A 22,072-nucleotide genomic window follows, 5' to 3' on the forward strand; every position below is an offset into this window, starting at 1 on the left:
CCGAACTTATCAAGTCGATATCGAATAGATATTTCAAAATCACTTTTGAATGTAAACATTATTTAAGCATCATCTCGCGAGTGAAAGTGACATTGGCCTTGGCTTCTGAATGCCGTGTGTTACGCGCCCGCTCCCCGCCCAGCAGCGCGTTATCGCGCTGAGATAACTCCGTGTTAACGAGGGTCTTCGGGTGTGATAAACGGCAATACAGTCCTCATTCTCCTCCTCTACAACCTTCGATCCCTGGAACTTACATAATTCCCAGGACGACCTAATGCTTGCACCTGACGCGCCGCAGGTCAGTGTTGGTCCAGCCTGCTGCTCGCCGTCATGACCTGCTGTGATCAGAGATGCAGGCTCATCGCAGGGGCCGTGGTGGGCGCCCTGATCGCCGTGCTGGGCGGGATTCTCATCCCTGTGGGCAACACGTTCATTGAAAACACCGTGAACAAGGTAAGTCGTCGTCTTTTTATATCAATATTCGGCGCACATGCGTTTGCAGATACTCCAGACGGACAGAAACGCTACATGATGAAGTTGTTGTGGAGAAATATTCGGAATAATTTAGAAAACAGCCAAGGTTGGGTACAACGTAGGCTACTATTAATGATGAGATTAAATAAAATGGGGTTTTGGGGTCAAGGGCGTTTTTTTTTCATATAAGGTTATTGGGGTATGTGCAATTTATTGATTAGAATTTCATATTTTTTTTCTACTCTTTCATGAACTTAGTCTTAGTGTTTAAAATAGGCTGAAAAGCCATTAAAATGAGGTCTAATACACTTTAAATAAATGTACATTAGATATTTAAACATCAGGTTCTTGTCCTGTCTCAGTTTCAAGGTCAGTGACCATGTGTTAAATGAGCTGTATTTTTCTTCTGAGGCAAAAACATTTAAAATGTTCAATAGCATCTCTGCGAAATAAAGGTACAAAAGCTGGGGGGGTTGGGGGTACCTTTTCAAAAGGCACACTTTTGTACCTAAATGGTGCATATTGGTACATATTAAAGGTACATATCAGCCTACAACAAGGAACAAAAGTGTACCTATTTGAAAAGGTACCGCCCTAGTGACAGCTTTTGTACCTTTTTTTTTCGGAGAGTATATAGCCAAGATTTTAAGATGAGTGCCTATGCAGAAACAGACTAAAAGTAACCTCATGTTGACTTATATTCATTGGATTGTGACAACTTGCTCTAGTCTAAGTATGTTAAACTACTAGAATGCATAATGTAGTATAAAATATGTCTAGTGTATCTAATACCAAGTATGTTTTGTGTCTCTAAAGGAAACAGTGTTGGAAAACGGGACATTAGCATTTGACACCTGGACGTCTGTTGATGTAGCAATATACAGGCAGTTCTGGCTGTTTGACGTTCAGAACCCTGACGATGTTGTAAGTCATGGGGCCAAACCTGTGCTGGTGCAGAAAGGGCCGTACACATACAGGTAAGATTTGTGGCCAAATAGATACATTTTCAATCAATTCTCATGTAAACAAACCATTCTTCTTTTTCCTGGTCCTCTTTGTTTTGGGGTCACACATGGGTCCTTCGCTGTCCAAAGTGACAGAAGCCTTGAGATTTAACTGCTTTTTTTCAGGAAAACCAATGTAATATATCTTTGGTCAATGATATTTTTTTGATTGTTTGTTAGAATTTTGAGGTAATTTTACGACACTTTGCCATTTTAATCAGCCATTGTTCCCCATTGAAAATAATACTAAACAATTTTGTAATATATTTTTCAGTTATTTTTCAATTAAAGAAGTATTCCATGTTAAAATAGAGACAAGGCATTTAAAATACAATTTTTGAAGGCAGATTAGTGCCATCTGGTAGGAGTAAAAAAAGGAAAATGCATGTAATGCCATGGTGTAACCACTAAATTCCTTTATAGTTCCATATAAAGTGGCTTATAAATTCTCTATTGATTATTAAGTTGATGATTTGGATTTATACTTAGACATTCTCAAAGACTACTTTTTTGTTTGAAATGTTGATTTGAAGTGTCAGTTTTTGCATTAATTTTACTACAGTCAAACCAAGGAGGAAATTCGTTTTTTTTACATATATCATCAAAGTTTTATAAAAATGTAACAAAAATGAATAGGTGGCGAGGTGATGGAGAAAGAGATGTGGGAGGAGCGAGCGAGTCTCAAGTCATCTCATGAGGGAGCTCGTCCTTATATGCCTCTGAGCTCCCTCCTGAGAGGACTCGAGACTTGCTCACTCCTCCAACTTCTCTCGCTCATCCACCTCACTCATCCACAGTGTGCTTTATTACAGCTTAACCATATTTTACCATATCATTACAGCCACACCAGTAGGGCTGTAACGATATGCGATATGAAATCGAAATCGCAATACGCAGGCCCACGAACCTGTATCGCGATGTGAGAAGGCAGAATCGCAACACACCCCTTCCAACTGCCAGAATTATCCTTCCTGTCCAGGTCCAACTTTTAAGTCAGCAGTATGGCAACATTTCAGCTACCCGGTGGAGAACAAGGATGGCAATCGTGTAGTTGACAAGACCCACACAATTTGCCGTAAGTGTTTCAAGAAGCTTCCCCAACCGGCTGGCAACGTGGTGTGAGCGTGGCGGTTCTGTTGCGTGTCATCCGCGGGGCGGCTGCGTGGCGTTTTCTCTTTCTTTGCACACCAGAAGCGTGTCTGACGCGGCGCTTCTGTTGGTATTGATGTACAGGAGGCCCTATACTTCATGTTAAATATATATTGCCTATTGGTACAGCAAAGAAAACGTCGGCAGTAGCCTATTGACCATACAGATATATGGTATTGACGGCAAAATAGGCTACAGAATACTGTACAGAATAAAACTGTTTTGTCCCCCCCATATCGGGGTTTGTATCGTACCGTGGGTCAAAAATCGTGATACGAACCGAATCGTGGGTTTGGTGTATCGTTACAGCCCTACACACCAGTACATTTGTGTGTATATAATATGAGTGTGTTGCGTGTCTCGTGTGAAAGTGTGTCTATTTTGTACTCTTGTGTAACCTTTTGCTTTTTGTTTATTTTTTACTGTATTGTGGCTGAATTATTGACTTTATTTTACACATTTGTTCAATAACATGACCAGCTGTTTGCTGTAGTCCTTAGAAATTGATTGCTTTAAAAGCAAATATCTCCCTTTGCTTTACACTTTGAACATTGTAAATTTGCAGATGTTGTTTGTGCTCAAACAGCAACATTACACACTAGCTAAAGTTAGAAAAGTGTAATCGTGTTTTACCACCCCTTTAAAGAAAATCCAGCAAAATCGCTTCTTGATATTTTAAATTCACGTGACTTGTTCTCCATCTCTTGAACTACCTGAAATAAAGAAGAAAGAATTTCAATGCACCAGCCTTTTGCCAAAGTGTAGACTATTTTTACCTTCTTCTAAGGCTTATCAACAAAGCCATTATCAACATAATGCACTTCAAGCTCGTTTAAAAGTTTTGTCTTGCTGTTGGCATTTAATCGTTGTTGATAAGTTTATCTGATGGGATCATGCTTGTCTAATCTAAGGCAAATATTATGCTCTTATACTGTTATATTCATATCCTTATGTCATGGAATAAAGTAATATAAATAGCAGTTTAGCAGTATTTAAATAATGTACAGTGAGTACTTTTTCACATTTTTTTAATTTGATCTTATTATATTTAATATATAAAATATATAATATTTAAAATATTATTTAATTATATTAGTTTTATATACACTGCACATTAGGGACATCAGTTAGCTTCATTTCCAGGGATACAAATAATAATTAAAGAAAATATATCTGATGAGAGGCTAACGATCGGCGGGTGAAGGTCGCTGCGCGTTCGTCTTTTCAGCGGGGCAAAGGGGATTTTATTCCAATTCCTCTTAATCTGACTCCATTTAATGATAATTTAGAATTTGGGTTAGAATGCCAATTGTTTATTTGGTCATTCATTTTTAATAGTTTAAGTACACATTTAATTATTCCGTTTAACCCTTCGTTGAAATTATACCCAACCTGAATAATTCCAGAGCAAGTCAGAATCAATCAAAGTATAACAATTTATTTAACAGTCAGGTAAATGTATAAAGCCAATTACATAGTCAATTCAAAGGTAATCCATATATAACATCAAATAGTCTGAAGTAAAGAATGAAATGTATACCTGACTTCTGAAAACTACATAATGCTGGCTATCTTGAGACATCCAGCATTACGGGCTGACCGGTTTAAAGTGTCAAGCCCTGAGCTCTTTGCAACATTTCCTTAAATACCCAGAAACAAATGCACAAACTCTTTCAAATGTAAACACGAGTGCACAATGGGAATTTGCATTGATCAAGACTTGTATTGATCCAAAGGCCAAATGGCTGAAAGCCACACCCACCAAACTAAGACAAGATATCTTTAAACTCTTAAAACATTGATTATCTTTTGGTTAACTTCTGTGGAGTTGAGATATTTGTACCAGTCGCACTGAAACATTTCAAACGATATCAAACACATATAATACTGTATCGTGTGGATTGACATTGTAATATAGAGATTTTGTGTGTATTTTCAGGTGATCTCAGCATGAGACAGGGAAGGAATTGGGGGAGACGGGGTATATAGGGAAAGATGTAGATTAGCTGATAGTGAGGTGAGACTTGTGTCTCCAGTGGTGTGTGAGGGACAGTTCAGATGTTAATTTCCTTTATTTTCTCAGAGAGTCCTTGTTCTTCATTCAGACATTTCGGCATATACTAGTTTTTTCAGTCTTACAGGGTTATATATTCTTAAAATATGGCATTACTCTGCTGCATAGTCATATGACCAGTAAAACACCACATAACTTACATTTTATTGCAATTTTAAGCCACTAAATGGTCATAATGTATTTCCCAGTGGGCTAATATGCTCTCATCTTCTCTGTCTTCCAGGACACGTTTTATCCCCAAAACCAATATCACCTTCAATGATAACTTCACTGTGTCCTTTGTGCTGCCGGCGGGAGCCATCTTTGAGCCTGGCATGTCAGTAGGAAATGAGGAGGACATAGTCACTTCACTCAACCTGGCTGTAGCAGTATGTATTTCATTTTCAACAACCGTCTCTGCCCTTCTGTTTTCCTGCTTGTCTCTCTTCCTCCCTCGTTCTCCATGCCTAGTTAATGTGATGAGTAATCTTCAAGACTGGGTTAATGGCTGCTGGAAATTCAGCTTTGCCATCACATGAATAAATTATATCTAGAGGTACATTATTATTATAATATTTCTAAATATGACTGCTTTTACTGTATTTTTGATCAAATAAATGCTGTTTGGTGAGCATTAGAGACATAAAAAAAAATCTGGTCACACTTTATATTAGGTGTCTTTGCTATACACATACATGAAAACATAAGTACAATGTGCTTATTGTTTTAATGTTGTATTGCAAAACACTTTTGCTGCTCTTGAGGTGGGATACGGGTAAGGTTCGGGACTGGTTTGGTGGAATAGGTATAGGTTTAAGGGGTAAAGCCTGGAATACACTGCATGATTTTAGCAATCCTATAAGATCATTACAAATCACACTGTACAACATGGACCTATTAAACTTGGGTACGACATGCAAGTAGACTGTACGATCGCACCTTTTGGCTCGTAGGCTACGATGCTAGTTTCTATAGAAGAATAGAACGTCATCAGCATGTGGTAAACAAAAAGACCATGATGAATCACACTTTGGCAGTTGAAGTTTTTATGTGTGCCAAAAAAGAGGACGCGGCAAAAGAGGAAGGGAAAAGAGCTTGTGTTAAGCAGTTTTAAGTTTTAGCGTAATGTCGGGTTGATTTCACGCCGCATTTTTATCGTCTGGCATATTGTTTGAATGGTTTGGGCATGTGACACTGAAGACTGCTAGAGTAATGATGTTGAAAATTCAGCTTTGCATCACAGAAATAAATTACATTTTTGTCAAGTCACCATTATTTGCATAGCGCTTTATACAATACAGATTGTTTCCAAGCAGCTTTACAGTGATAAACAGGAAATTATGCTATACAGGCTGTATAGCAACTCTAAAAGAAAATAGTGTCATTGTTCAGCTGAAGTCAGTTCAGTGTTGATTCAGTTCCATTGCAAAGATCATCAATTATTAAACTAGTTCATTTCATCTATAAAGCAGTTCTGCAGAAAAACAGTGGTGTCGTCGTCCAGCTCAGTTTAGTTCTCATCCAGTAGTGTCAGTGCAGTCAGAGCTGTAATATTGCTGAATATTAACTGTCCCCAACTATGCAAGCCAGAGGCGATAGTGACAAGAAACCCAAACTCCATCAGGTGACAGAACAGAAGAAAAAAACCTTGGGAGAAACCAAGCTCAGTCGGCGGGGACAGTTCTCCTCTGGCCAACCAATGAACAGTCTATGATATGATTCAGGCTGTGGATCGCATTTAAATAATTAATTGACTTAGATTGGATTCATCACGCCTGTATGGAGACGAAGCTGGTCGTAGGTCCGTGCAAACACCTTGTCTGGTTCTTGTTTTCTTTGCTGAGGATCTGTGCCGCTGGTTGTTGCATCGACGAGGCCTTCTCAGGGGATTGACTAGTGACTAGTCAGGATCTCATTAACATTCAGGGCTGCATTGTGGTTGTGTCTAGACGCACTACCTTCTTCTGATCTTGATATGGACTGGATATGGCTGACAACGATAACCTCGGGATAAACAAAAATTCGTCCTACAATGTAACAAGTACATTCGGTGTTATGGGAAGTGTTCCCGGGTTCCGTCTTACCTCATTTATGTAGCCTAACAATCCATTAACGGATGTGAATTATAGAAATGTGAGAGATGCGTTTTTTTTAGTCTAGAGTTAAACTGACAGAGTGTGTATGCTTCCCGTGCAATGCTAAAAAGACCAGTTTCCAGAGTTTGGGTGCTAAATGGGAAAAAGACTGACCATCTGCATTTGATTTTGATATCCTAGGTATTATCAACTGGCCAGAATTTTGGGATCGCAATAGACATGATGGAGTATAATGTGTTAAGAGCTTGTTTAAGTACTATATACTATATTATATAGATTGTTTTAGATTGTTTAGATTGACGCTTCATAAAGGTTGTTATTCTAAAGCAAGTCAGTCAAAGTTTGTCAAATCAATAGATAACATATTGATGTATGTGATTATCTGTCCAAAGGCAGTGCAGTCTGTAAGTTAATGCATAACTAACAAAGATGTATTATCATCGAATATTCACTGTTATATCTTATATTCATAATAACAGTTGATGTTCAGTCAGATTAAAGTGCTTTGCAAGTAATAAATGCAAATGAACTTTGCTTGAGGTTGAATAGAGTTGTTGATTTCAAGGTTTTATTTGAAATGTATGTTTCCATACCTGTGCTGGGCTCAATCTTCATTTTATTTTCTTCCAGGGTGTCTACAGTTTGCTTGATCATAAATTGGCCAATTGGTTAATCCAGCACAACAATGCCACGCTCTTCCAGAACAGGACTGTTAAGGAGTTGTTATGGGGCTACAAAGACCCAATGCTGAACAGCATGATTGGAGTTTTCTATCCAGTAAGCATGACAACATTTGATAGCATTCATCACTTGCTAATAAAGCCCAATTGATTGAAGTATATGTAGAACAACTGTAATTACACAAGTTTTATTGTGAGTGTGCAAAATAATTAGCAAATTTGGACGTGACCTAAAAAGAAACGCATGCAAATACATAATTGAACTAAATTATAGAAGTAAATATGTATGTAAGGATACAAAGACTAAAAATGTCAGAGTTAAGAATACTTGAAAACCCCATGAAATGGTTTAACAAAATATAGACTATAGATTAACATCTAAGTAAGATAAAAAAAATTAAGTTAGAGTTTACAAATGCTTATGTTCCCAGTTTTCACAGCTCCATATGCTTTAATATTCAAGAGAAAATATTGCCTTTTTTCTTTTAGTACAATGGCACCAGCGATGGACCATACACTGTGTTCACAGGCAAAGATGACATTAAAAAGGTAGCCACGATTAAATGCTGGCAGGGCGAAAAGTAAGTAATGTTACATTAGCGTAAAGAATACAATATGCAACATGATTTTTTTAGTTGTAGCTGTTTGTTGTTCTCCAAAAGAAAAATTACCCAGACTGTAAATCTAGATGTGGTACAACAGCTGTCAATAAATGTGTTTCTGATTTAATTGTTTAATCAATCAATCAATCAATCAATCAATCAATCAATCAATCAATCAATCAATCAATCAATCAATCACATTCATATCTTTAACCCAACATTAGTAACTCTTAAACTAACAAAAAAATGTTTTACAGATCACTGAATTACTGGAAGGACCCTTATTGCAACATGATAAACGGAACAGGCAAGTTTACCTAAAATATTACATTGATATTAAATTAATTGTAATTATTAGGGATGCACCGAAAATTTTGGCCAATACCTATAATTCTTGAATTCTTTATATTGGCCAGTAAATCTACATCCCCATTTTTATATCATTTTTGAGAGCCTTATTACTAAAACAAAAGACTCGCCATCAAAAGCCATGTCCCAATGCGAAAGTGACTTAAAGCAGCACTAGGTAACTTTTCAACCTTCATAATATATTTTTTAAGACTCTTGTGATGATAAATCGACTTACAATAGGTTGAATGACACGTCTGCCATAGCCTGATGGGGTCTGTATCGTTTTTAATCGTACTTTTAAACTTCGGGTTTCGAGTAGTAACCCGAGAAAAAAAAAGAACTACAAAATTCGACTGCTTTACGGCATATACGTCACTTCCACCAACACACACACTTCCTTACATTCGGACGTGCGAGCCCAAATTTGTTCGTCGGATAATATAGTCATGTCCGAAGCAGCAGAGACAAATAAGAAAGAAAAGGTTTTGTTGGAGGAAAGCAATAAGAGGAAACGAAAAAGTGATGTGATTAAAGGCAGGACGAGAATCAACATGTGACCGTTTGCTCGTCGGAGTGAGCTGAAGGAGGCGTGCCCGACCGATGCTGTCCTGCTTGTTACGGTGAGCTACCACTCAAACATTGAACTGAAGTATCATATAGATTCTGTAAAACGGTAACCAATAGACTACTATAATGACGCTGGCTTGTAAACGTGAGCATCGTGATTATTTGGCGTTTGAAAAAAATAAAGCCCATGAAATTATATTCATATGACATGCTGAAACATATGCCACTGACTGTAACGTTACCTGGGATGAAGACATTTCACACGCGACGCCAGAAGAACTCCTCTTGCAGTATTCAGGGGAACTGTTAGTGCTGCACCGACCCGCGGGACGCTTTTATGAAGTTATTTGGCCCGCACCGCACCACTGTATATATTTTTACAACCCGCCGCGCACCCGCGACCATTAAATAGAGATACGGGGTCCGTGGGTTATGGGACGACCCGCGCATCACTTGTTCAGGGCTATCAGGGTTGTCATGTCAACAAATGCACGCGCGATTGCATCCCCTGTTGTAGGATGACAGCTCTTACGACAGTAGTTGAGGACATTATTTTTTCCAAACTGTAGGGGGACCCCGAGAGCAAAAGTAGCCAAGTGGGGCTTTAAAATGCAATTCATCAACTGGCCAATAGGGACAGGCTCCAGAAGGGAGCAGGATCTCATTGAGCTCCATGTTTAAAAAAACATGTTTACAGCTTGGTAAAAATTGTGGTTTTGGTCTATAAGGCTAATTTCGCCCTTCTTGAAAACTGTGAGGGGGGTGCATTTTTTTTTTTATAACTCATTAGTTTACATTATATAAAGCCTTAAAGTTTTGCGAATTTACTTTGATTGACAGGTGGATAGCCATTTATCCGCTGCATGTTAGTCATCGCGTCACCTCAGCTCTGCCCACGTCCCACCTCTCTGCCCATTTTCTGTTATCCGGGCGTAGCGCGCAATGATGCTCTGGCAAAATTGTCTCTACTTTACGTTTCAAAACTGCTCTTCAGAATCCTATGGGTGACGTCACGGACAATACGTCCATATTTTTTTTTACAGTCTATGGTCTCAGCTAAAGGAAATAATTTTTTTTTTGGCTTTAATATATCGGCCACATTTTTTTTTATTGGGCCGATAATAATAACTTTAAAAATGAACATATATTGACCCATACCGATATATCGTGCATCCCTAGTAATTATGATACTGACATATGCACATATGTGGTATGACTAGCTGTTGGCCTAAAACTTTGGTGGATGTGGCCAATATAGAAATAGTGCGCAGAGCTCAATGTTTTCCATCTGTGTATCATTTAATTATAGAGCCTTCAGCACTTCTGTATGTCAGCATTTCCTTTAGTAATGTTATATTTCGTACATTCAATTGTTATCCACTTTTTTTTATTCATATATCAACAGATGGTTCCTCCTTTCACCCGTTCTTGGACAAGAAAGAACCCCTGTTCTTCTTTTCTCCTGATATCTGCAGGTATTTCAGTTTGTTCCCTCTTAATCAATAGAAAAAGTACTTAAACCACACTTATAACTTATTGCCTTATAGAACTAAATATGAAACCAAATCTTCTGCAAGCAGCTGATTTAAGATGTTTTTGGTCTCAATGTGATTTTATTTTTTATTTTTAGCTGGTTTCAAATTCAAACTGTGTGTCTTTCTCAGAGTAGCCAAGTGATTTATTCATCACGTTAACGCTGGCCATGTTTCACTAATGTTTGACAATCAGAAAACGCCTTTCTGAACAGTACATCTACTGATTTGTCATTTAACAAACGTGACAAATGTTCTTATGCTAGCATTCTTTACAATAAATGCAATTTAGTTAGAAACCATACTAAATGGTGTTTGGTGTTCTGCATTCAAACATGTTAAGTGTCCACATATTTTATGAGGCTACTATATATAGTATTTTGAAATGCTACACATCAGCAATGTTCTCATAATCTTTCGATTAAAGTCCCGTTACCTCCATGAGGGTTCATGGACTTTCATCTCTTCGCCTGATTAGATTTGATCTGGAGTCCTGATCACATATAATGTATCCAAGTGGAGGTTGGTTGAATGTGTCCACTCTTTTGTTTGTCGTTACCACCAGAGGTCAGGCCACTCCTTTCCTTCTGCGGGGTCAGAGATGTCAGAAAAGATTCTAGCAATGCTAACATTCCTTCACTTTCATCATGATACATCTGTGACTGGAAAGCCGTAACTGCTGGAGATCAAAGCTAGACAGTGTCTTTTTTCTTGTAGTCACATGATAAGTATTAAAATATTTATTACAGAGACCATATGTTAAGGCTTCTGAAATGTCTATTTGTCTTCATTTTTTCATTCATGGTTAAAAAAGTATTTTGACACTTACAGTTTAGATACTGGCATATATATATATATATATATATATATATATATATATATATATATATATATATATATATATATTTAGAAAGATAGATAGATAGATAGATAGATAGATAGATAGATAGATAGATAGATAGATAGATAGATAGATAGATAGATAGATAGATAGATAGATAGATAGATAGATAGATAGATAGATAGATAGACAGAGACAGACAGACAGACAGACAGACAGACAGACACATATATATATATATATCATATTCAAACGAGGGAAAATTTCACAAAAATATTAATGTAATATAATGAAATTTTGGGGTCACTAAGATGTTTTTTAAAGTAATATTTAATACTTTAATTCAGCAAGGATACATTAAACTTATCAAAAGTAGCCTAAATGTTGCACAAATAAATTATGTTCTTTTGAACTTTCTATTAATAAGAATTAGGGTTTCCATAAAAATATTATTCTTAAAAAATGTTTCTTAAGCAGCAAATCAGCAAAGAATGATTTCTCTAATCATGTGACACTGAAGACTGAATGATGCTGAAAATGCAGCTTTGATCTATAATGATCTTTGATTTATAATTGTACTAATATTTCACAGTATTACTGTTTTACTGTATTTCTGATCAGCCTTGGTCAGCATAAGAGACTTCAGCCCAAAATGTAGTGTATTATATCAATTATAAAACAAATTATATACATTCAAATGTGCAAAGAAGATACATTTTTAAAGTTTTTTAAACATTGGTGGACAAATCATAAGTTAATGTTATAAAGCACACTTTGCACCTTTGCAACACATACATATACGATTAAATATTATGCTTTTCCTGCAGGTCAATATCTGCTGAGTATGACAGCACTGTGAACCTGAAGGGAATCGATGTGTATCGGTACATGTTGCCTGCTGAAGCTCTGGCCTCTCCAGTGGTCAACCCAGATAACCAGTGCTACTGTACAGACCCTGCGCTCACCAAAAACTGCACTGTGGCAGGACTTCTTGACCTCACTGCTTGTAAAGGTCAGTGCTTTCAGCCTCTTATAAAGTCAGCTGAGACTAAAATGTATTGAATGTAGTTTTTCAAAATTTAACTTGTGAGTTTGCCCACAGGAACTCCAGTATTCCTTTCCCTACCCCACTTCCTCTATGGTACCAATGATCTCATCGAGTCAGTGGTCGGACTGAGTCCGAACTTTGAAGAGCACTCCATATTTTTGGACGTTGAACCGGTGAGAAGCTCATTTTACTTTGCATAAGTTTTCTTTTAGAAGAAAAGCTTTAGGATATGATGATATAATGGTTATGAATCTTGTGTCATTTGTAGATTACAGGCTTCACTCTGAGATTTGCAAAAAGGCTTCAACTCAACATGTTGTACGGCCCATCTGATAACATTGTGTATGTAAACAGACATCACACGCTGCCATGAATGCATGTGGCTTTGCTTAATTCATACATGCATGGTCTAACATGTTATCTTTTTTCTCACAGAATTCTGAATAAAATCAAGGAGAACACAATTTTCCCTTTGTTGTGGGTGAACGAGGTGAGTGCTAACAAATCATCTATTTAAAGCAGTTAAGTCCAGCTAAAGCATAAGAGTCCTATAAAGAAACCAGTGGTATTTATAAAGCTGGTCAAAGTAAAATTTTAGTCTTAAAGCTGCTGTCCTGTTCGGGACTTTTTTTGTGTTCAAGGTTTATAAAATTATATAATGAGAATGTACAACATGAATCCATTTTCCAAACCGTGTTTTTGTCTTACCCTGAATCTTTATGGTACACTTATAATAAGTGTTTATATTGGGACTATTTCAGACCGGTCTGGTAGTGACTGGACTGGACACAGTCCCTGCCTGTCTCGCCATAGACATAAACAGAGACGTTAAAAGTAGTTCCGGCGTTAATGTTCTTCCGCAAGACACATGCAGTTATGTTTATTAACTTCTAGAGTGCAAAAAGTTACAAACTCAGGCTTTAAGTATGTCAAAATTCAAAAGACTAGATCTCAGCTCCTAAATTATTTAAGATTGCTGGAGAGGTATCCTAACCTATTTAACAAGTTGGCTGCAGAGATGAGGAGACCACACACTTTTGCACCTAAATATAATGTATTGGAGTTAAATGATGACAGGGAGTTAAAATTGGAGACAAAGAGATAAAATGATAAAAGCTTGATTGTCAAGATATTCTTTTTGTAACTGACCTAGTAAGAAATGTTTAACTTCTCCCACTCAAATCAATGCTCTAACTGCAGAAATAAAAGTAATAAATAGTCTTAAAAGCACTATTGTGACACTGGCGACTGACCAAGTTTGATTAAAAAAAAAAAAAAAACGATCTTTTTTGTTATATTTATATATATATATATATATATATATATATATATATATATATATATATATATATATATATATATATATATATATATATATATATATGTGTGTATTTAAATATTTAAAAATATAAGGGAAGAACAAAACAAGCTTAATAAAGGTATATCTGACAAAATTATCTAGAGGTTTTAGACAAAACAAAAATGCTCACAGGGAAAAAGGCATACATTTTCTGCAACATTATCAGTTATTAATATTTCATTGGCTTTTGTTTTTGCATGTGTTGAAAATTTCTTTGTATGACAGCCTGGCCCAAAATTATGTCCACGCACTTTAGCATGCTTCATTGTGTTATCACAACTAAGACGATTGATTTTAAACACAACTACGCAATATGCTTATAAAATATTTAACACATTTGTAATAATATTAGAATAAAGGGTCAATATGTCAATTTTTCTATGCCGGAAATCACTTTTGGCCACTACTGTATGGCAGTTCCTAAAATGTATGTTGCCGGCAATAGTCGATAGAGCCTTGGGTGCTGAGCCTTCACCCCTTATAAATGCAGTAAATACTTTGATTTATTGATTTTAATCTGCAGGGACATCACGTAAAGGTTTGTTTATGTACAGGAAAAATGCATTGAATGATGGAGAATAAAACATTAAGGTCAAGGTGGAAAATGTCTCATGTCCCATCTTCTGCGGCGATAGAACTGAGTTTGACCTTCCCCGATCCCGTCCCCCGTTTCTCTCTCTGTTTCCTGTCTACTCACTGTTCTATCATGATAAAAAGGCAAAAATAAAGCTTTAATAAATAAATGAGAAAATAATGTCTGATTACCCGTGGCAGTTGTTTCACGGATTCACACTTACAAATGATCAAACAGAGTAAAATAAGCGTATTTTGCGGGCTGTCTGGGGGGAGCTCAGATGTAAATCTGAGTCTCAAATGACTAAATTAGCAATATACTTTCATAATTGTTTATCCTTCAGCTCCTTTTTTTTCTGGTCTTCTCTGTTTAGATACTTTACTTTACATTTAGATACTTCATTATTAATTTTACATTAATAATGAAGCAAAACAAGTTTCATTTGCAGTTGAACATGTTCTGGAGTGTTTTAAACCAAATATTGATACTCTTGTGATTTCTTTAAAAGGAGGCAATTTTTTGTTGTTGTTTATTTTTCCTTTGGACACAAAACGTCCCTGGTTACGTATGTAACCTTAGTTCCCTGAGAACAGGGAACGAGACGCTGCGTCAGCTGACGCTACGGGGAACGCCTTCAGCGTGACAGGTGTCTGAAATCGCTATCAAATCACAATCCTACTGACCGTCGGCAGCTGGTGATGTCATCACCGTGCGACCAGGAAGTATAAAAAGGCACCGTGCCAACATGACAACATCCGCTTCGTCTGAAGGGACTGTGGGCAGGCACACCTTGAAGCATGGCCATGTGACGCAGCGTCTCGTTCCCTGTTCTCAGGGAACTAAGGTTACATACGTAACCAGGGACGTTCCCTTTCGAAAGGGAACTCGCGCTGCGTCAGCTGACGCTACGGGGAACGATATACCCACGCCGCCATGCTGAGGGGAGTGCACGCCCCTTACTGGCAGTGAGAACTGCCTGGACGAGTGTTCGCGGAAAGTCTGAACCACTCCCCCTCTAGCCACACAGGCTGCCAGTGACATCATTCCCTACGGTCATAGCCCAAGCTATATGCCTAAGAGAGAACCTAAACAAGTTTTAACTGAGGTTTCCTACTCTCGGCTTGCTCGAGGGCCTGGGACCTACTTCGAAGGAAGGAGTCCCTTAAGGGAATGTGGCTAGGGGACCCGAGGGCGCCACCAGCCGTCACTAATTCGGGAAACCCTTCACCGAATGCCACCAGGGAGGCCTCACCTGGCATCACTTCTGTGGGACACCCCAGCTTGGCCAACCCTGTCTGTCAAAACAGAGCCTCCGGACATCGCTCTACTTATGAGCATCCAGACTGAGGGACTGCAAAGTGGCAGTGTCCTCCTCAGACCGGAACTCGGAGACGGGAATCCTGGAGAGCAGTACTCAGCTTAGTGCTTCTTACCCTTGCCATCGAGGGGAGTCTCTTCTGCTCGATCCTAGGATCTACTGAGCACATTTATTACAGGGGTGCTCAGGAGGCCTAAAAAAGGCCTATGGACTGATCTACCCGGGAGGCCCCGAGGGGGGCCTGCCCGTCTGATCAGACTCAAGCGGCCGTAAGCTCGCAGACGACCCTCAATGAGGGGAGCTCTTAAGCCAGCTTGGTAGGTAACCCATGCTGTAGGCTAGCCAGTCCCTGTCCTGAAGGGACTGCGCAGCAGAAACGGAGTCTCGTTGTGCTAGGGCATAAGCCCGCCCTTGAGTTATACCGGCGCAGGCCGGGACCCACCGGCGGGCAGCCGCTAGCTGTCAGCCCAAAGCCAGTTATACATTCCTGTTCCAAGGAACCGTTTCCCCTCCAGGGAGGCCATGAGGCGCCTCCACCCAGCACCGTTAGTGTTAGCTGTTTGCTGTTAAAAGCCGCAGGAAGGTGGCTTTACTGGTTCCTCAGGGGGCTCATGAGGCTATAACGCCAGAAGCCACCCACGCTAATGGCTAGCGTGTCACCGAGACCTTGGTCCGGGAATCCTCACCCAAAAAGGCCCAAAGAGGCCTGACAGCATAATACACTGGCCTAACGAGCGTCCCAGCTCGGGGCTCACCCTCAGGCGGCCTGCAGGCAGGTGGCTTTACTGGTTCCTCAGGGGGCTCATGAGGCTATAGCGCCAGAAGCCACCCATGCTAATAGCTAGCTTGTCACCGAGACCTGGTCCGGGAATCCCTCCCAAAAAGGCCAAAAGAGGCCTGACAGCATAATACACTGGCCTACCGAGCGTCCCAGCTCGGGGGCTCACCCTCAGGCGGCCTAGAGCGGCCTACTTCCTGTCAGCCAACATGCAAACTGTTGGGAGCTGTTGTGTTCCCAGGGCTCGCCTCCAGGGAGGCCTGTTTGATGCCTACGTACAGTCCGGTCTTTTTAGGGCGGCCCGGAGAGGCCTATTGCCGAATGGCAGTTCCCTATTAGATTGGTGACATACGGTGCTTATCCGATGGCAAATCCCACCGGAAACCCCGCAGGGCCGGGAAACGACCACAGGACGGCCTGAAGCGGCCCGTCCCTGATAGCAGACTATGCTAGCCGCCTGGCTAGCACCCGCGCACACTGTTGCAAGACCTGGGAACCGGGGCTCACCCTACAGGCGGCCTCAAGCGGCCTAGATCCTGTCAACCAATGGTCGGAACCCTAGGTCACCCCCTCAGGGGACGCCATGTGAGGCGTGCTGAAAACTCAGCGAGCCCTTAAAGTCGGGCTGACAGTGGCTGTCTGCTGGCTGATGGGGACTGGGTATCCAGTCACTACCTGGGGACTCATCCCCAGGGAGGCCATTAGGGGCCTACTTATGACGAGGTTTCTACTGCAACCGACATCGTTGGGGAGAACCCTCCCCGCTCACATGGGCCACGACGTCGGAACTCACCCGCAGGGAGGCCTACTGAGGCCTACCACCTGACCCAGAGTTAACTGCCCGGACTGCCTCGGCTGGCGTCTCCCGCCAGCCAGCCTTCTATAGTCGGTCCGCCCCAGCGGCCCATAGCAGCCTTCTGCGACGGCGCAGTCTCTCAGGCAGCGCCTACCAGCGTGGACCTAAAACACAATGCCCACAGCAGTGCACTCAGCATAAAGCGCCTTGAACACTCTAAAGCGAGGGGAGTACAACTTACGCCACCTGCCTCCAGGGCGGCCGTCTGGTCGGCCAGCGGTCCGCCGTCCGCGCAAGGGCATCAGCCGTGACAGTGTTTCGACTCCAGGGGAGCATCCTACCAACCGATGCTTTCAGATGGTTGCGAAGTACAGCTCGACCCGAGCCTAAAAGGTGAAGCAGAAGACACAGAGCAAAAAGTGAAAGATATTGAACACACACACCCATAACCGGCCATTTCCTGAACCAAGCCGGGGGGCCGCCCAGAAGTGGCGGCCGCACTAGCTCTGGGGGGCGGGGCTAGCAAAACCAGTCTAACTGCGCACCGCGAAGAGACGCCTACCCCGTCCCCACGACCACTGGCTGAGTCGCGATTCATTCTGCTACACACCTTTATGCATTAATAATAACCCCCAAATGCAGAAGAGGGGTGGGCATTGGCCGGACGACCCTACTGCGGGGAGGCCGGGTAGGGATATAAAGCTCCTGCGGGACTACCGACAGGAGCCCGGGGCAACTGCCAGGGCGATATGCCACCGCGAGACGCCACCGTCATCCCATCAACAGCCTAGGCCAACTTGATGCACTAGCATCGGTCTGATAATCCCACACACAACGGCCCTAAACAGGGCTGGGACAGACCTTACTGTAGTTCATGCGCTAGCCTAACCTCACAAATTCATCTAGATATTTCACTAGCAGAGGTGCCAACGCTACCCAGAGGTGGCTACAGCTAAAAACGTTCGCCAGGAGAACATACGTCAGTTTATATCGCCGCTACATGCCCGCGGCATTTGCGGTGGCCTCAACTGCTCATATTACACATATCCAGAAGAGAAACAGCCTTATAAACTACTGTTGCTACACTAGCAAACATACAGCCTACATAAACACACTGTGTTTATACAAAACATCGTTCTAGCCACCTTTACCGGGGAACTACAGGCCCACTGTTACACTTTTCTTCATCTTTTGTAGACAAAATATCCCTCAGGGAAGCATAGAGTCCAAACATACGGCATTAAAAAGAAGAATGTTTGCCCTAAAAGGGGACTCACCCGCTGTCTTCAGTGCCTCATCGCTTCATGTAACATGCATGCTTCGGCGCACTAACCTGAGGGTGGGGCGCTTCATTCTCAAACAAGGCCGATTTTGGAGGCGGCCGCGAACTCCCGCTATTCCCAGAGACGATGCACTGTGTGCGGGCAGAGCACACACCGGCCTGGCAGGCCGTCAGAGTCTCACATCCGCTCATCATCGGCCCGCGCGGCCTGGTGTGAAGCGCGCCCGGGGAGAGAAAAGAACATAACAGAAAAACAAAGGAGGGGACACATTTACATCACTTCCGCGCCCTCGGGGGCGGAGACTCACCACCCCGCTTCCGGCGCTGGAAGCGGCTCTTCTCCCCGATGTCCCTCCTCCTGTTGCGGGTGTCCCGCCTCTTCTGCGTCCTACTCCTCCACGGAGGGGGCGCCCGAGAGGCTACGCTGCTGCGTTGGCCCAATCGATGATCCTCGGACCTCGAAGGGCCAGGGACACCCTCCTGCCTGGGCGCCGCCCCGGACCTCAGCGGAATACACGTTCTATATGCCGCTGAGCGCGCCCTCGCCTCTCTGAACTTTCCCACCACCGCCTCGACGGAGGTGCCGAAAAGCTCAGAGGGCGAGACCGGGGCATCAAGGAGAAAAGCCTTTTCTTTCCCCCCGATGTCCGCCAGGTTCAGCCACAGATGCCTCTCCGTGGCGACCATAGCCGCCATCGACCGTCCGATGGCGACTGCTGTGTGTTTGGCCGCCCGGAGAGAGAGATCCGTGGTGCGGCGCAACTCAGCCATCGCATCAGGGGGTAGGCCCTCCCCCTGATCGAGGTCCCTCAGCAGATCGGCCTGATAGGCCTGCAACACTGCCATTGTGTGCAAGGCCGCCGCCGCCTGACCCGCCGACGTGTATGCCCTGCCGTTAAGACGCGAGGTCGTCTTTAATGGTTTAGACGGCAGGGCTGGAGCTCTTAGTGCCGATGGCCGCCCGGACGCGAGATAGTTCGCGAACGTCTCATCGATGGGCGGCATCGACACATACCCTGCCTCGGCCAATCCCTCGACATCAGCGAAGTTAAACCGCTGATGCCGATGGATTCGCGCCGAGTAGGGTTTCTTCCATGCCCCCACGACCTGCTCGTGAAGGTCGGGGATGAATGGAAGGCTCCCGGGAGCTGGGCGGCTATGGTCGGGGAGAAACCGATCGCCCAATCTGTCAGGGCGGGCGGCCTCTCCCCTGGCTCTCTGCCACGGCAGCTGAAGTCTCAGCGCCGCGCGCCCCATCACATCGTACAGCTCCCCATACACGGGGCAGGATGGCTGGGAGGATTCAGCCTCAGCTTCATTTTCCCCCTCATCCACAGCCATCCTCTGATCGACCGGAAGAGCATGGGAAGAGCTCTGTGTCTTAAGCTCTTTGTGTCTGAAACTTCATGTGGCCAAATTCCTTTCGGCCATAAAACATCTTATCAGATGGTTTCCAGGGTGACGAAGAATCCTTCTCTGTTGTGTTGGGGGAAGGTCTGCTAGTGAGCACAACTTTCAAAACATATTTGTTAAATGTAACTGGCGATTGTGTGTTTGATTCGCCTGAGTCGCTACAGTTTAATGAACTTTCCTCTTGTTTATATTGTTTATATTTTATTTCTTTTAATTATTATTGTATTCTAGCTAATCTGGTACTGACTTTACCAGATTAGCTAGACTGATATTGTTATATGTTATATATGTTTTTAACATTTTAGTAATATATATATATATATAATATTACTAAAATGTTAAAAACATTTAGGTTGAATTCAAGCATATTTAGGTCCAACCAAAGCACTATGCCAAATAAAGAATTCAGGTTCAACTAAAGTGTTTAAGATCAAGCATTAAACCAAGTCAGTAAAATCCTATTTAAATGTGATATATAGTGTGTTATTGTACGTTGTGGTTTGTGATGGGTCCAAATATAGCATTCACTGTAGATACAATAAGCCCACTATAGATCCATTATCTCCACTAGGTACTTTAGACCCTTTGGGACTAACAGAGTAATTTCTGAAATCTTACATCTGATATATCAGAAGAAATATTACGGCCCATAAACCGCTAATCTCACACATGTCTGACCCCTGAACCATCTGATTGTCTCATCAGAGCAGGATTAGGTTCCGCCTCGCTGTTGAGACTTTATGATTTTTGTCTCTTATTTGTGTTAGACGGCAGCCCTGGACGATGAGACCGCCGACTTGTTCAAGAAAGAACTGATTTCTCGGATTGACCTGCTGGAGGGGTTTCAAATTGGACTTCTAGTGGCCGGTTCAATCATATTTGTCAGCTGTATGATTGGATTGATGGTGGTATGCACAAAGACAAAAAAATACAATTTAAAATAAAAATGCTTTGATTAAATAAAGGGAGGGATGCTTGGTGCTTTGTCTTTGATTTTTGGTAGCACCCTTTGGGGGAACTGTATATTGTAATTGTTATTTGAGCTCAGAGTACAGCAATTCTATTTATATAATTTATATACTCAGCATTTTTGCAGAGCAAAATTATTTCTTTCTGTATTTGCTTGATATTGTATCAAGTCATACTTTCAATAGTTATCAGGGTAAATGTTCTGCCATTATGTGGTTATACTGTGGTTTATTTAAATATGAAATAGTTTTGTATGTCAGCACAATTTCAGTAAAACAAAGAACTGTGAAACTTGGCCTCATTGTTATTTTTGTTTTCTGTCCTTTCTTTCTACTCTTTGCATAGTTGTTGTTGCTTTCAACATATCTTAAATCACATATTGAGTTCTGCCTTCTCATGCGTAAGAACAACCACCAAGAACAGATAAACAGAAGAAATTCTGGAACAGATTTCTCTGTTATACCCTGTAAATCCGTACGATTTATATTCCACTCTCCAATGGCTGCTAAATCAAAAAAGGAGGGTTTGTAGAACAAGAGGCCTGTGTTTGAGTGGGACACGGGGGCTTGTTTAATATTAAAGTAGGACTGGGAGCACCTTCTCTCTGCTTTATGAATTATGAAGCACCACTGGTCAACTTTGACTCTTGCTTTTCTGCTCTGGTTTGACCCATGGGTTTTAAACTGGTAAAGGCCAGAGCGAACAGCATGTAGGTTTACACTCTACTTTGGAACAGAGGCTTAGAGACAAAAAATATGCATAATCATTCAAAAATAATGACATTGCGATAACTTATTGAGTTATTTGAGTCATATGTGGACCACCCTGGACCACAAAACCAGTCATAAGTCGCACATTTGTGACAATAGTCAACAATACATTTAATGGGTAAAAATTACAAATTTAAAGGCAAATTTCTCAATATTTGGATTTAATATTGAAAAATGTTTAGTTTTTTTTTTAAATATTCCATTTACCTGTAATAATTATTGTTATGCAGTTAAAGCAGGGCATAAATATTATGTATAAAAATGTATATAATTAAATTAGCCTACGATATAATAGTACATTTGATTTTAATAATAATAATAATAATATACAGATTTATTATTAGCCAAGTATATTAGCTGTCTAAATTGTGCAGAAAATGTCAAGTAAATACAAATTTAAATTGTTAAGGCAATC

General features: G+C 41.3%; 1 protein-coding gene across 1 annotated transcript; it reads left to right on the forward strand.

Moving 5' to 3' along the window:
* Nucleotides 1–103: 103 nt before the first annotated feature.
* cd36 (CD36 molecule (CD36 blood group)) lies at nt 104–21,172 on the forward strand. Its single transcript, XM_067428075.1, has 12 exons — nt 104–453; nt 1,291–1,451; nt 4,925–5,069; nt 7,407–7,553; nt 7,946–8,037; nt 8,316–8,365; nt 10,382–10,451; nt 12,177–12,361; nt 12,452–12,570; nt 12,666–12,739; nt 12,833–12,887; nt 20,686–21,172. Exons 1-12 carry the CDS (start codon nt 331–333, stop codon nt 20,860–20,862), a joined length of 1,398 nt encoding a protein of 465 aa, XP_067284176.1. The 5' UTR covers nt 104–330; the 3' UTR covers nt 20,863–21,172.
* The last annotated feature ends 900 nt before the right edge of the window (nt 21,173–22,072 follow it).

This window comes from Pseudorasbora parva, chromosome 20, assembly GCF_024679245.1.
Source record: "Pseudorasbora parva isolate DD20220531a chromosome 20, ASM2467924v1, whole genome shotgun sequence".
In the NCBI taxonomy this organism is placed as follows: domain Eukaryota; kingdom Metazoa; phylum Chordata; class Actinopteri; order Cypriniformes; family Gobionidae; genus Pseudorasbora; species Pseudorasbora parva.

What these genes read in the sequence shown, in the direction of transcription:
- cd36 (XM_067428075.1), top strand. Translation starts at nt 331, where the DNA reads ATGACCTGCTGTGATCAGAGATGCAGGCTCATCGCAGGGGCCGTGGTG. An exon ending in CACTCAACCTGGCTGTAGCA is followed by an intron (nt 5,070 to 7,406) that starts GTATGTATTTCA and finishes ATTTTCTTCCAG; the next exon opens with GGTGTCTACAGTTTGCTTGA. An exon ending in TGACCTCACTGCTTGTAAAG is followed by an intron (nt 12,362 to 12,451) that starts GTCAGTGCTTTC and finishes GTTTGCCCACAG; the next exon opens with GAACTCCAGTATTCCTTTCC.